General features: G+C 43.1%; 1 protein-coding gene across 2 annotated transcripts; it reads left to right on the top strand.

The window, feature by feature from the left end:
• The first annotated feature begins 9,139 nt into the window (after positions 1-9,139).
• LOC144539539 (uncharacterized) lies at positions 9,140-14,638 on the top strand. 2 transcript variants are annotated; one of them, XM_078284965.1, is made up of 14 exons: positions 9,140-9,231; positions 9,425-9,531; positions 9,796-9,918; positions 10,099-10,144; positions 10,257-10,301; positions 10,485-10,566; positions 10,754-10,802; positions 11,901-12,010; positions 12,228-12,314; positions 12,502-12,582; positions 12,694-12,753; positions 13,654-13,743; positions 13,858-13,969; positions 14,075-14,638. In XM_078284965.1, the coding sequence occupies exons 1-14, from the start codon at positions 9,150-9,152 to the stop codon at positions 14,108-14,110; spliced, it is 1,110 nt and encodes a 369-aa protein (XP_078141091.1). In that variant the 5' UTR covers positions 9,140-9,149; the 3' UTR covers positions 14,111-14,638. The 2 variants fall into 2 exon arrangements, with proteins under 2 accessions (XP_078141091.1, XP_078141090.1); XM_078284964.1 differs by having other exon boundaries at positions 10,754-10,798; positions 11,888-12,010.
• The last annotated feature ends 677 nt before the right edge of the window (positions 14,639-15,315 follow it).

Raw genomic sequence — 15,315 nt, forward strand, 5'->3', positions numbered from 1 at the left:
CTCTCTCTCTCTCTCTCTCTCTCTCTCTCTCTCTCTCTCTCCGATCCACTTCCAGGAGTGAGGAGAATAAAAGGCAGCCCAGATCAGACGGAGAGAGAGAGAGCTGCAGTAATGTGTATGTATGTATGTGTGTGTGTGTGCATAGCGCTGAGGTAAGGGGGACAGACAAGCAGGAAAAAGGGGTCCAGTAATGAAGGGAGTAATGGAGCAGTTGGCAGAGCAGATGGGGCGGTGGGTGGGGGAGAGCGAGGATGATGGGCGTGGGGCTTCAGGGTGGGAAGGAATGCGATGGTGGTTTTCAGGCCTGTTTTGTTTCATAATACTGTAGCTAAGGAGACACATTTCATTCCTGAGCAACGTATATGCCCGTGCTTGTGTGACAGGCACTCGTCTATCGGTGTCTGCCTGGCTCTTTGTTATTGTCTTATGTTTAGGTGTGTGTGACTGAGCCGGGAGAGAGGTAGGGTGCTCCGCTGCGGCTTAGCTTACACACCCTGTCAAACATGACATCTCGTTTACACTGCGGATGGCTTCTTCCTCACTAACCCTTTGCCCTAATGGAAATGAATGGGGGCCGACAAGCAGAGGCAGATTCTGTGTGTTCAGATCAGTGTGAGGCTCAGGACGGGTGTGCAGGCAGAGAGGCCTCACTGTTTAAACCCGTGCGACTGTGCACACAGTGAGAACAGTAGCCCAGGCCTGTGGTCATTTAGATAGAGGGCTGATTGAACTCTAATCTGAGCCTGTGAAAGCCATTACGGTCTGCACGCCCCATTGTGAAAGAAAACAAAGCCCACTTTCTTCCTCTTCCTCATACTTAGCTTTAGGGAATTCCTTGATAAGATTTTGATATCTGTAAAACTGGAAAGGTCCAAAAATAGGATGGCGGATGCTTGGGAGGGTTGATCCAAATCAACTGTCTGAGAAGTGTGCTCCAGCCGGCACGTATCACCTGCATACCTCTTAATGTCAGAGCAAAGGACACTTGTATCATACGTGCTTTCTGTCTGAAGGCGATAGCATCACCAAGGCATTTGCAACTCAGCCAGATTCCATTAACTAAACTCTCCGCTCTGGTTTGAAGTAATGAAATAGCACTTTTGATAGAGATGTAAAACTTACCCCTTCCCACAGTCCTCACATAATAAAGCCAATCTTTGTTTACCACTACTTAAAAGCTGCTTAATGCTGTAAATTGATTCAGCTGTGGAGAGGAAAAGAAATTCCCTTGCATATGAATTTTTGTTAAGTAAGAGCTTTTCGCTGTGGGTCTCCAAGGCATTACAGACGTAGTCTCTGGAACTCTGCTGGCCTCTTATCCGGCTGCAGTCCAATTCTTAATAGAATTAAAAAGGATTAATGGGCTCTTTAGTATGCTCTGGTTCAGGCCTGCTCCCCCAGCTTCTCTGCTATGCATATTTCTCCATCTCCCACAGTAATGACAGTCAGTGAATGCACTGGCTGCAGCCATTAGGACTGCAAGCGGGCACATTGTGTCCTGATACAAGCCTGTGAAAGGCATTAGTTTGTGTGCTCTTTGCAAGATAAATCTCCTAGCCTCCCCTGTCTTCTCACTGCTCCTCGGGGATTAGGATGTGCCAAGCCAGGCCAGCTCATTGAGTAAGCAGGAGAGGACACCCCCAAAACTCACCCACAGAGAGCCAGCAGGGAACTACAGGTGTATGGCAGGGCCACAGTCTCTAACTGCGCAATGTGGAATCCCTGCTGTGTGTGCGTGTGTGTTTGTGCATCTCCACAATTATGTAACGCACGTCATATCACCTGCATACTCAATTTATCAGCCTAGCACATAGTTTGGAGCGCACACACCTGTGCTCATGCTATCTGATGAGGACAGTATCATTGTGCTATCTCTTTAGGATAGTATCACTCAGTGAATCCTGGCTCTGCTATGTACTGCGCCACACACACCGTACTGGTCAGTTGAGGCTACACATTGCTGATGAATTGACTGTGTTCACACATTAGAGTTACACTCAGTGTGCGAACATGTACGTGAGATGGCGATAAAATAGCTTTCCTGGAAAATTAATTCTCAGAAATGCCTCTATCACAGCTTGCCAGAATCCATTTATAGAAATAATACACACAATTCTCCAGAACCCTCTGGAACTTCCACCACGGTTTGCTGCCAAGGTTTTTAAAGAGCGATCGCAACCTTTATCTAACTGCTCAGAGCTTAATATTTCCTTCAGCCAAATTATGTAAATAATCTGTTTCTAATTTTGTTGCAGAGCAACAATGTCTCTTGGGGCCTGCCAAGGATCTCTTCTAGCCTAGTAGAGGACAGTAAATGGAACAGAAAGCATCCCAATAAGCCCCTGTTTACCGACCTGGAGGTCATACTGTTGTATATGCAAGTGTAATGAGGTGTTATGGGATTACAATACAATGGAAAAGGTTACCTGATAAGGCCTGGCGCCATAACGCGTGGTGTGTTTATTTTAGTGTGTTGGTGTCAAACAGAATGTTGCAGGGTATGCTGCCCTTAGCTACCTGCACCTCCCTTTGGCTGTGGCAAGGTGTTTGGGGCCAATCTGACCCTCTCTTTCTCTTTCTCTCTTTCTCTTTCTCTTTCACAATCACTTGCACACACCACAAAACAAATCAAATCAAATAAAACAATAATAAATAGTAAACACATTAATTAGTCACCCTACCCTCAGGGATAAAACTGACAGGTAAAGAATTCTGAATAATAACAAGCATGTTAGACTTTGACAAAACATGCTTCAATAAAACAAGCTTATCTGCCAGGACCTAGACAAGACACAGTGTTGATAGAGATACCAAACCGCTTTGTTTACACTGTGCGGTCTGAAGGTCGAGAGACAACACGTCTAGTGTGTGTGTGTGCGTGCACGTGTGTGTTCCATAACTTGTGGGCTGCTAAGGGCAGATTGGAATGCAAAAACAAGAGCATGAGAATAAAAACAATGGTAAGGACTGGTGAGGTGTCAGTGACGAGTGCAGCGGAGAGGAGAGGGGAAGAGTGGAGGGAGGACACTCTTGGGTCCCAGGGTCAACAAGCTAAGCCTCCCTTCTCCTACACACACTCACAGTGTAATGTAATGGTGATATGACACTCAGCCCATGTTCATACAGACAGAGGAGTTGTATAAAATAGCCCATTTATCACTTTAGCAGGCTTCATTAATGGAGGAAACCTTGTATAGTTGGTTCTGTAGTTGTCTTGGCTTACATACATACAACTGACCTTGGTGCTTTCTCTGTAGTACTTAAGGGATGATCGCTCAAGAGAGGGGTCTTAAGAAAATAGCTGACATTAGCTGTGTATATAAGACTCTTTTTAGGTCTGTGTATGTGTGTATGTGAGTGTATGTATTTGCATGTGCATGTGCGTGTTGTATGTGTGCGGGCATGCACATAACTGTGTGTTTAGGTACATTTGTGTGTGTGTGTGCGTGCATCGTGTCTGCAATGAGGAGGATGGTGCTATCAGTGCAGCGGTGCTCCTAATTACAGTCCTCCCCAGGAACCAGCTGGAATAACAAGGAGGATTAAAAAACGTGAGGTGCTGAGGTCACACTTATAACAGCCAACGCTGCTGTACATCAGAGGGACAATGAAATGTGCTTGTCGAAGCCTAAGAAACTGTTAAATACAGTGCATGCCTTTCTCCCTGCTCCGGTGTGTGTGTGCATGCACTGTATGTGTGATGTGTGCCCATAGTTTAATGATGTGCATACACACACACCTGAAATATTCCTGTAATTCCTCGTTATGAATGAGGTGAAGAAGTGAGTAATCTGTGTGTGTAATACTGATCCACTAACATCACTTGCCAAGCATAGCTTGTGTAATTGGTAGATAGAGGGCAGTAAGTAGCAGATATTATCCTTAATAGGAGTGAAGATGAAGACAGCCCACTTGTTACTGGATCTGAACTCTGGGTGTGACGGCCTAGAGGAAGTGGGCCTGTAGCTGCATGCATGTTTTTCCTCTTTTGTTTTATTTTTCTTTAAGTGTCTCACAGGGTAAATCTTTTCCTGGAAGCTATTGTCCAACAGGTGGACTAGAACAGCTTTTACGTGTTTACGGTCGTTTGTTGTAATTGTTGAATGATGGCGGTGGGACAGAGTCACGGCTGCTTGCTGGTTACCACTGTTATTAGCGTTAACCTGGGGGGGTTGAGTTATGGCTGCCTCTCTCCTGTAATTATGTTTCTCCTTCTCTTTGGTCATGTTGACAGATGATGACGGCAATGGGAAACCCAATGAAGGAAGCCTCCTGTTGGAAGATGAGGAATGATGGCAGTGACAGAGAGACATTCCCGGGCCGGGACCCAGAGGAGCCTACCTGTCCAGACACACAGCAGCTGTGCAAAAAATGCCCATCTCAACAAGTCAGTTTGTCTTCAAATTCTTCTTTAAACAAACAAACAAAAAAAGATCTGCCAATGGGGTTAGATGATTTCAGTTGTTTCCAATGCAAGGCAATTTGTTTCAAGAATTTGAGTCATCAGCCTCAAGTCGCTTGTTTCAAGGAAACTCTCGAAACTGGTGAGACTGAAACAAGTGAAATTGCCTCGCCACATTGGCAGATTTTTTCATTTGTTTTAAGGAAACCAAGTTTTTAAGACTAAATGACTTTAAAATGGGCATGTTTTGCAGTGAGCAGCGTGGGCCCACCTGCTCTCCTGCTCTTTTCTCCCTTCCCCTCTCTCCAGTTTTCCAGGTGAGCGCCTGATCGCCTCACTGATCCGCAGCACAACGAAACACAAGGCTCTGTTTATTTAACAATAGGACTCAGCCAAGTGTGAACAGCTACAGAAGGGGCTGCCTTACCCAAACATGACAGTGATAGACAGGCTGACTTAACTGACATTTTACAGGCCTACAGCAGCCCCCCGTCCCCAAATCCCTGTCCCCTAAAACCCCTGTCATGTCACTCATCGCTTCAGGTGAGGTAGCCTTGGATTTGCTGTGAATGACAGGAGGCGGTGTACACAGAGAGCAGCTCCGCGACAAAATGAACCAAATGGGTAATTTGCTGTGAGTTTCTTGCATACTTTCTCATGAGTCCACTCAGCGTACAGCGCATGCCAGTGCTTGTACATGTAGATGTTTGTGTCAAAACACTTGGTGGTGTGTGTGTGTGTGTGTGTGTGTGCATGTGTGCGTGTGTGCGTGTGTGCGTGTGTGCGTGCTGTATGTGCATGCGCAGGTTGTGTGTATATTTATGTGTGAGGCTGCAGAAATAACAGGGTGCACGGTGTGAAATCCTGATTGTTTCTGAAGGATTATCCCTCACAATACAGTGCTTTATCAGAGGGCCAGGACTGCTGTAACAAGACACGCTTGCCCTGGGTTCACCCAGCCAAAGACTGAGACCTACGCCAGCAACAAATCACAGGGGGGAGAGAAAAGGAGAGAGAGTAAAGGAAGAGGGTAACACAGGGGGACATGAGGAAAATGGTGGAGAAAGAGAGCGAAGACCAGAGAGAGGGCCTAAGAGATGACAGGGGAAGAAAAGTGGAGAGAGAAAGGGAGAGTGAGAGAGAAAACAGAGAGCAGGGAGGAGAGAGAAATATACAGAGAGAGGGAGAAGTTGAACAAGTTTAACTTGAGGCCATGCCTCAAACAGAGAGGTTTGTTTGTCTGACAGAGATCCCTCTCAAGAGATCGAGCTGGAAAACAGATTAATAAAGCCTGTCCAAGTCGCTCTCTGCCATTGCGCAACATGTGCCTTAGCACCATATGAATAAGAAGTACTGTACACAATACTGTACAATGCGTGCCCTTGACATGATTGTTACTATGTAATAACCTATTTGATGCAGCCTCACCACGCCTTTATACTCTGTGCACACACTGATAGCCCCTCTGGCAGGGGCTGGTCCTGGAGGCTTAGACAGCTCAGATCTTTGATCTTTGACTCAGCTGTGTGAAGGAGAGGTGTTCTTGATTGAGTTGTTTTATTTGCTTCCTTTTATAAGACTTTCTCAGCAGGATCAGGTTGCTGTGCCCAGGCTAACCAAGTTGTGCAGAGGGGAGCTGTGGTTTTGGAAATGAGGAGGAGAGTTGGCCGGCTGTGGAAGGGGCCATGATATGGGGCTGTGGGGTGTGGGCGGGGAGGGGGACGCGGTATTGTGTGCGGCTCTGTGGGTTCAAATATTCACATATTCCCATGCCACCTCCACTCCTAGCACTCGTGAAGAACATTTTCTCAGACTTGGTAATTGTCTTTTATTAGCTGTTCATTATTTTGACATGTTCTGTACTGTAACTGTACGTGGCGTAGTTAATGTTAGTGTATAACAGAACATACTGGTACAGCGCTGGTTAATGGGCAAGCTGGGTGAAATCCAGATGAATGTGATTAGTGTGTGTAGGTGTTGGTGTGCTCCCAGTGAGCTGGCAGTGTGTAGATGTCCCTGTGTGATATCCAGACAGTGCTGCGGGGACCAGCAGGCCCCATGCTGAGACCAACTGACAGGCCAAAGCCTCTGTAATGGTCCCAGCATGGCTGGCCTTCCTCTAAACTCACCTCTCCTTTCGTCTTGCGCCATCAGAATGGGGGATTATGCTTATTACTGTTTTACTTGAATACACTCCTACTGACACAAAGCTTTTCTTAGCCACGGTTCACACACTTCTTAGCATGGGGTTCGGGGACAGTGCCATTTAAAGGCCTATGCTCTCTGCCTGAACAGCCTGCCTGGAAAATGTGTGTATTTTGTATGGAAAGTCATTGTAAAATACTCACACTCTCTTAATACCGCATCAGGGTGTGAACATGACACTGTTTTCGTAAAAGGAGTCAGTCCTGGCCTGTTTTGGTTGCGGTCGTCTTTCTACCAAGTGTATTTTGAAACCGTAGTGGAGCCGCGCTAACGCAAGCCAAGTAGGGTACTGAGGAGGCAGCACTATTGTTCCAGGACTACTCAGGATTCTCAGGGTGTTGCTTTGCCTCTTCAACTCACACGCCCCAAGGTTGCACTCAGTTTTTGTTTTAAACTTGCTTTAGTAATAGTGGACAGCGCTAATTTGGACAGTGGACAATACCCTTCCTCTTCTATTATTCCTCCAAACTCCAGAAGTAAAACTCTGTACCTTCCATATCCTCCCACCACTATACCCATCCAGATGGACAGAGAAAGAGGGATGTGAAGGGGGTGGCAGTGAGACGGGAAGAAAGCTGTTTATCTCTCAACGCCACTCTTATGAGCGGAAAGACTTCGGGATATAGAGTAACAGGGAGATGGTTCATAGAGGCAGGGGGAGGACACACGAGCAGTGGGATTGTAATTATTTACCCTAAAAGTCCTGTTTGGTATTTATCCCTGCGTTCAGACCGAAGACCTTAGACGCATAGTGTTTGTGTGAGCGTGGGCCTTGGGACGGACATGTTCCTAGCTCTGTGTGTGTTTTCGGGCCTGTCCTGCGTCATCGCTGCTCTCCTCTGTTTATGCAGTCCCTCAGCAGAGGGGCTCTTTGGATCTGGAGAGGAGGGGGGCAGGATATGCAGGCCTCCCACTGTCACTTGATATCTATGGAAAACGGATCAGATGATTGGATGGAGTCCACCTCCAAACAGCTTCCCCCTTGCAAGGCCTTGCCAAGTCCATCTACTCTCTCATTCACGCTTGTTGTGATGCTGTCATCTTTATTTATTCCCCCCTAATGCTGGTGGTCTAGCCAAGGAGTGATGAAGCAGTTAAGAATGATGCAATGTCACACTGGTTAGTCATATCAAATTGGCTAATAGGCGAGTCTGCTTGTATCAGTGTCACTTCATCTATCTTCACTTCTAAGCCTCTGGGATAATTGTGTTTAAGGTGGAAACTTGAAGTATTCTTTGGAAGTACATTTTCCCTCAACTACGCTGATGGACTATTGGCATGAGAGAGAGAGAGGGAGAGAGAGGCAGAGGAAGGGAACTAGACAGAGTTGAAGAGATAGAGAGGGGCCCATATTGAGTGACACAGGCTGTGGTCTGTGTTTTCTCGGTGGACCAAAGAAGATGCAGTGTAAATGAAGCGTGCTGCACCATAGCGGCTTCTGCTTTATCTCTGCAGTGTGTGTGTGTGTGTGTGTGTGTGTGTGTGAGGGGGAAAATTACAGAGGCCTCTTTGAGTACTCAAAGGCCTCTGTTCTCCCCCTGTTCTCTCGTGGTTAGAATCTGATGGGAGGACTGCCACCCTCTCTCCACGGCCCAACTCCCAAAGACAACAGGAGGATGTACGCACACACATATGTACAAACACACGTGTGCGAGCCTGATCCAATGTACATGCATCCACCTGAGTGGTCTGCACACACACACACACACACACACACACACAGTGGCACAGGCACATACACCCGGTGACTATATATGTCATACATCTTTGCACCTGTTTATTTTTTAGCTTACAATACATAACAGAGGCACAGCACTGATAGAATCCAAACTGCAAGAGGTGCTTATCTTGTCGCATGTCTGTGTTTGTGTGTTGTTTGACAGAGAGCATGATGGGAACCGTAGTGTATGAGTGATGCTTTGTTTCCTGTTTTCCCACTTTTATTTTAACCAGAATGAACTTCAAGCTCTTCCCTTGAGGACCTATGGTGATTTGGTACCTCTTCACAACATACAGGACTGCCTGTTCAATGGCTCATAGGACAAGGGCATCCCCTTGTGTCTGAGGTGTGAAACTACGAGTTTACTGGACAATTTACTTCTTCTTCTACTGCTTATTTAGCTCACCTCTTTGGGTGCTGCGACCCTAAAATACTTAACTGACATCCAGAAACAGAAAACAGATAACTACAGCAGTCATATGAATGGATGAGATGACTGGACACACTAGTTGCTATTCAGCACTCACATTAATCTGACTGTTGACCATGGTGGATCAGTAACAACTGAGACTGGAATGATATATAACAGAAGGAAACATACAGCATATTTGTCAAAACCTAAACCACCAGGTAGTGGTTTCAAAACCCGCTAAACTTTTTGGGGTATCCAAATATTCTGACATTCTGGAAAGTAATTTAACTCCCCTCTTGATTACACATTGTTAAAACACACACCATTTTTATTTCCTGCCACCCTGAGCTAACTCCTCCTTTGACTTCCTGGTCCTGACTTCCTTTTTTCAATTCTTGGTGCGCAGTTAGATGAACCTGTTGTTGCAAATGGCTCGTTTAACTTGTTTATTTGCTTTCATGGCTATACCGTTCTGTGCCAGCAAAGAACAAGGTAAGTGTTGAAACATTGTCAATATGTATTTCTCTCCTATTTCTTCTTCTATGCAGTTATTCTCTACTTGAGCTGCCGCCATACCAGGCCGACTGCCGAGGCAGTTGGGTTTTAGTCTTTTAAGGAAGCCTAACACAGTTTGTTGATAAATGCTAAACAATAAACAAAGATTAACAAATCTCTTTTCACGCAGAATGCTTACAAAGGAATGCTTCCTGTGAAGCTATCAAGATTGAAGAAGGTTATCAGTACTTCTGGTCGGGGCCTGACGGCACTGAGGTCGAAGTGTATTATAATGAGGTATTTGGATTTACTCTTTAAGATGTTTAAGGTGTTGTTTATGGTAGAAATAATGTTGGTAGTGTTGTTTATGGTAGAAATAATGTTGGTAGGGGCTTTGTTGGAGAGAGAGAGAGAGAGAGAGTCACCTTGAGGTAAATATGATAGCTATTTTGATGGAAAGGTCCCCGGAAGTTTCCTCAACATCTACAGTAGCTACAAGGCACTTTATGTTCTCCAACTATTTTAAGTAATCTTTTTTTTTTTTTTATCATTTTCCAACAGACTCTGATTGCTCATGGACCTTTTCCATATAGACACACAAATGAAGTTGTAAGAATGGACAACAATTCAATCACCACAAAACACTGCCTGAGAAAGCTGAGACTAAAATGCATAGTTCTCAATGTGAGTTCTCCTCTGTTTTAATAAATGCTCATTTGGATTTTACCTTCAAAAACACATATCACATATTAATATACAGTATTAAAGTGTGTTTTGTATAAAATGAGAAATACCTATAATCTTTCATGTCAGCATTGAATTTGGAAGGCCGTCATAATATGGGTTTTGTTTTTTGCTTTTCAGGAACAAAACTTAATAAGCGAGCACTGCTTTGAATATGAAGTTACGGGTAAGGCAGTGCGATGTTGTAAATATCTGATTTACCAAGCAGGTCATTACATTACACATGCAGCTCTTTGTTTCACCTACAATGATCGATCTCACCTCTTGACCTTAAACAGACAAGGAGGCAGTGGCTTCTACACCACCATGGGGCATCATCATCAGTGAGTTTAATAATAATATAGTAAATAAAGTTATGTTTCTTCTGTGTGACATGGTGTGGTTATCCCAGTACCAAACATAATTTTTGTTAGCAATAGGATGAATAATTTTACTGTATATGAACTCAAATGTCTATTTGATGATAACACACATGCATTTTGTCTATTGTCCACCTGGTTTAACAGTTGCTGGAGTTGCTGGGGTTGTGCTCTGTATTGCTGGGATCCTTTATCGCCATTTCTGCATTTCTCAGACAACCAATCCAACGTGAGTTCTTGCTTTCATTCCTATTAGTAATATCAATGAACTGTTAATGTCTCCTGCTATAAAAGTTCCTCTACACACTGAATTTAATGGAGTGACTATGCAGCTTGGATTAAGAAATGCTCTTTTGTTTGCTGCTCATGAAAGCGAGCAGCAAAGTCATTTCCTCGATGTTCTCTTCCTGTCTCAGAGAGGGGATTTCCAAGGCAGAGAGGGGAGAGGCAGGACCAATTAGGTCAGTGATACTTCTAACACACTGTTCAGCTTTGCCCTGTTCATTTGAGCACAGACACTTCTGTCATCAAGTTGCAATTTGACCTACGAATATTCTTCAGTGTAAAAAAATCTCCATCTTAACAAGTCATTTAGTCTAGTATTGAGTCTTAAAATCGTATTAACCTTAAAACAAGTGAAAAAAAGTGAAAAAGTCCTGAGAATTCCCTGCAACACCGGGATGTGTTAACACCCCTGTTTGGTAGGGCTGTGCAAAAAAATCGATACAGCTGAGTATTGCAATATTTTTTTCCACGATACTGTATCGATTTTCCAGCCCCTCGTATCGATACATTCAAAAAAAAATATTCATGTTTTAAACGGATTTAAAATGTCCTTAAATTTCCCTCAAATCCCTTTGAATTAAATAGTTTTGGCTCAATTTGTCCGCTGAGTTATCAATATAATGTGTTGTACATATTAGACTACAGCAAGTTGTATTTTCAGCTCTAGTTTTAAATTTTCAGTAAATTATGTAGAGTATTGCAATGTATCGTGAGGTCCTTGCCAATACCCAGCCTTACTGTTTTGAATGTCGTCCATTTTATTTTTGTGGAGTGGAGTTTGCTCAGGTGCAGACTCCAGCCAGCTTCTTGATCCCCATAAATCTTTGTGAATTAAAGGTGTAAAACAGCCTAAAATTTTGAATATGTCTACAAATGTGATTTTAATCTTCACTCTTACAGTATTTTTTATTCAAATTGTTGACATACACAATCACATGGCTGGAGTTATTAACCGCAAAGATTATTTTATAGTGTTCTGCATGGCAACATAAGATGAAGTGGCAAAGGTACGATGCTGTTCCATTCCCATATTTATACCAGTTCACGCCTCCTCCTTACTGTTACTGCCCAGAAACGTCCTGAGCACAACAAACAGGCAGAGGAGGCAGAAGTCGTGGGTATTTTTATAGATCGCCAGTCCAGCGAAATGGTGATAGAGTGTGGTCATTTAAAAATATTTTTAAAAGTAAAATCCTGCATACTAGGCCTTTTAAGATGGACATTTTTCGCAGTGTTTTGAATTCAGGTTTGAATGTTCCTTTTAGACGCCTCGAAGAGAGTGAAGTCCAGGAAATCCAGGAAGTCCAGGAAGGCATACGGGACAATTTGGATAACCAGCAGCCCGGCCTGAGCCCGGACTCCTCTTCATTCAACAGAGACAGAATTAGGTGCTCTTACATTCAGAGATCAGCTCAGTTAAATACATCCTCTGGCTGCTATGGCAATTACACTTCTGTTATCTCCTTTGTCATTACAGTCTGCGTGAACCCTCCGACCGCACCTTGACCCCACGTTAGCCTCTTTGTCGAAACCATCAAACTGCTTTTTTAATAAAAATAGGAAGTCTAGACTGTAATCTGTTAATGGCTGTCTTTGTCTCCACAGTATCGATCCTGGGACTGACGGCAAGACTCCTGAAGCCCTCCGTCTGGACCGCAACTTGAGCAACGGGGGAACTCAGCTGTCTAATGAGTGAGAATGAGACCTTTATCCTTTTGCTACTGCGTGTGTGTGTGTGTGTGTGCGTGTGTATGCATCTGGCCTATTCTTCTTTTGAAATGTAGGTGAAGTCTCCCTTTAATTGGGCAGATAGTAAACAAGATGTTTTTGAAGAGATTTTGCACCATATCTTATAAGATTGTATTTGTTTCCACTGCAGCAGAGAGCCTGTGGATTTGGATTGTGGCACCCTAAGTGTCCCGGATGGAAACACAGCCTCGAATCATCGGGTCATGAACAGGTGAGCCTTTGGTATTGGATATGGACTATCGATATGTTTGTTATCATGTCATACTTTTGTTTTATTTAATCAACACTATTATTTAACATCTACTGACCATGTCTGCTTCAGGAACTTGAGGGACGACCCAGGAGGACCGAACGGCAACAAAGGAAAGGACGTCAACATCAAGTAAATCTTAAACCTCAATCAGTATTCCAATCTCTTCTTTGATTATTGTTGGCTGTTGGATTTCAGTTACATTAAAAAAAATCTATAATTATAGTCGTATAGTTTTTGTGGAGGAATACCGTTTTGTAACACAGATACTTCAGTCATGAGCGTTGTTTGGGAGGTGGAGGACCTCCTCCTGGGTGCAGGTCAGAGTGCGTCCTGTTTAAAACGATTACATGTTTACGTTTCCACTCGCCCGCTCCCTAGAGGTTAATCACATCTTATTAGCAGTCGAGTCGAAAGCATTTATTATTAATTGTGCTTAATGAAATCATTTTCTACTGCAACCCATAGGTTATGTTAGCCTCTATGTTTAGTTTATTTGCACAGTGATAAAACATAGAGGTGAAATAGGGAGGAACACCCCCCCCCCCCCCCAAAGTGATAAAATACGCTAAAAAATAGAAAGAAGAGATGCAAATTACGAATGTGCAGGTGAGGTAAAAATAACATGGGGCTTGTAAAAACATCCCACCTCAAAACAAACAAAAGATAGAGACAAGACAAGCAAACAAAACAGCATGTCGACAATGTGTCAACATGTCAATCATGTCATGTAGTTATGGGATGATTCATCAAATGTTCTAGTTGACAATAGAAGGGTTGAACAAAAATTTGAACAAAATGTGACGAGAAGCCGGAACAAAGAATAAAATTTACATAATTGAGAAAATAAAAGCAATATTAAATGATATTGTAAAAAAAGAAAAAGTCAGGTTATCCAGACTTTCTGTTTTTAGACTAGTTGGTTAGTCGATCAGATGGCTTTTGATTGATCTTGTGAAATGAGCTGAAATCCCCAGTTATCCTCCTTTATGTCAGTGAGTGTACTGATGAATGTTATTTCTTCTTCTCCAGGAACGGAGGCATTCCTGGTGACCGGACTCCTGATGGTCAGAGTCTTAAAGAACAGGAGGAGGAAGGAGAACCGCTGCTGTCTGACAAGCGGTGAGAACGTGACGGTCCCTGCTGTCCATCGCTGCTGCCTTACTGTTACTGAGTAAAGGTCATCATGTCCTCTAATGTTGTTGTCGTTCTCTCTCTCTCTCTCTCTCTCTCTAGAGCTCACATCCAGGACTTGAACATGACAGGCGAGCCCATAGCTTTGGTGAACAAGCGTGGCCTCGACCCAGACCCAGACAGAGACCCGGTCAACAGGTGCTCTATTGCACTAGTAAGTAGAAATCTCCCTGTGAAACGCTATGCTTGATTTTTCCCTTGAGATGCTTCTTCTTTTTTTTTTTTTTTTTCATTCTGCTAATTTTGTGTTTTGCCACAGGACAAAGGATCGAGTGACGTGGAGTCAACATCCTAAAAGATGAACCGTGATGTGACGTGTGTTTACATCACATATAGCATAATAATAATAATAATAATAATAATAATAATTAATGATATATTATATAAATACAAAGCCTTGACAACAGGTTATGGCAACATCAAGGCGTCTCACAGTCAGCTCTGTTCTGGTATGAGGTGCAGTTACTGGCAACCCCTTAGGCATCAAGTCCAGCGCTGTTAATGACCAACACAGACATTCTGAGCAATCGTCTTCATCCCATGATGCATTTCTTTCAGGCATGGTGTCTTCCAAGATGAGAACATCTAAATGCCGATGTTAGAAAAGCACAAAATCAAAATCCCCAAATATGAGCCCAGTGAGTGTTTGTGGGCGATTAAGGATCGTTGTCTGTGGTGCCATTTTCCACCACAGACATACTTTTATGGATCCTCATAGGGAAATTATTCTTTTCAAGCCATTTGTACCAACTGATAATGTAATAAATTGCCTAATAATATTACATTATTAGACAATATTACTATTACATCATCAGTAAAAAATATGAAGTAATATTTGCAGGGTAATGTAATAATGTGTTGTTAATACATTACCTGGTCATTTGTTACTTTAACAGGTTTTAGTACATTTTTTACTCATTTAGAGGAACATGTTATTACATTTTGACAAGTTATTATATTATCTGTCAGTTTTTACATTATCAGTTGAGACACCTTTGGTTATTGAGCATGTTGTTGTATAAGCAACCAGGCCTGGTCACTGAACGACTGCACCTGTGGAAATTAGTGTTCTTATTCTGGAAGACGATGCTCCCATCAGAAATAAATCACAGGATGAAGGTAATTCCTAAGAATATTTTTGTTGAGTGCTTGGCTTGACCCGAGGGATGGGTGGACCAAAACCGTGTCAGAAAAAACACCGCTTACCATCACAAAGCAACAAACACTCTCAGCTGTGGGAGGACTTAATGCTAGCCTTATGATATTGATATGACATAACAATGTCATATTTTATGGATCAATATATAATTTATATATATATATATATATATACATATATATATATATATATATGTATGTAGGGGAGACGAGGGTATGTTGTCACACTTTTTACTCATTGGTGTATTTCTCAGCAGTGCCTTACTACTGAGATACAATATATATTTTTCTAGCTAGACTAAGGTCTTGTCTAAAAAATGCCATTTTTACATTACAATATTT

This window comes from Centroberyx gerrardi, chromosome 7, assembly GCF_048128805.1.
Source record: "Centroberyx gerrardi isolate f3 chromosome 7, fCenGer3.hap1.cur.20231027, whole genome shotgun sequence".
NCBI lineage: Eukaryota > Metazoa > Chordata > Actinopteri > Beryciformes > Berycidae > Centroberyx > Centroberyx gerrardi.

Coding starts and splice junctions, on each gene's coding strand:
- LOC144539539 (XM_078284964.1), top strand. CDS start 9,150: ATGAACCTGTTGTTGCAAATGGCTCGTTTAACTTGTTTATTTGCTTTC. Junction 10,145..10,256: donor CTTTGAATATGAAGTTACGG/GTAAGGCAGTGC, acceptor GACCTTAAACAG/ACAAGGAGGCAGTGGCTTCT. Junction 12,315..12,501: donor GGAACTCAGCTGTCTAATGA/GTGAGAATGAGA, acceptor TTTCCACTGCAG/CAGAGAGCCTGTGGATTTGG.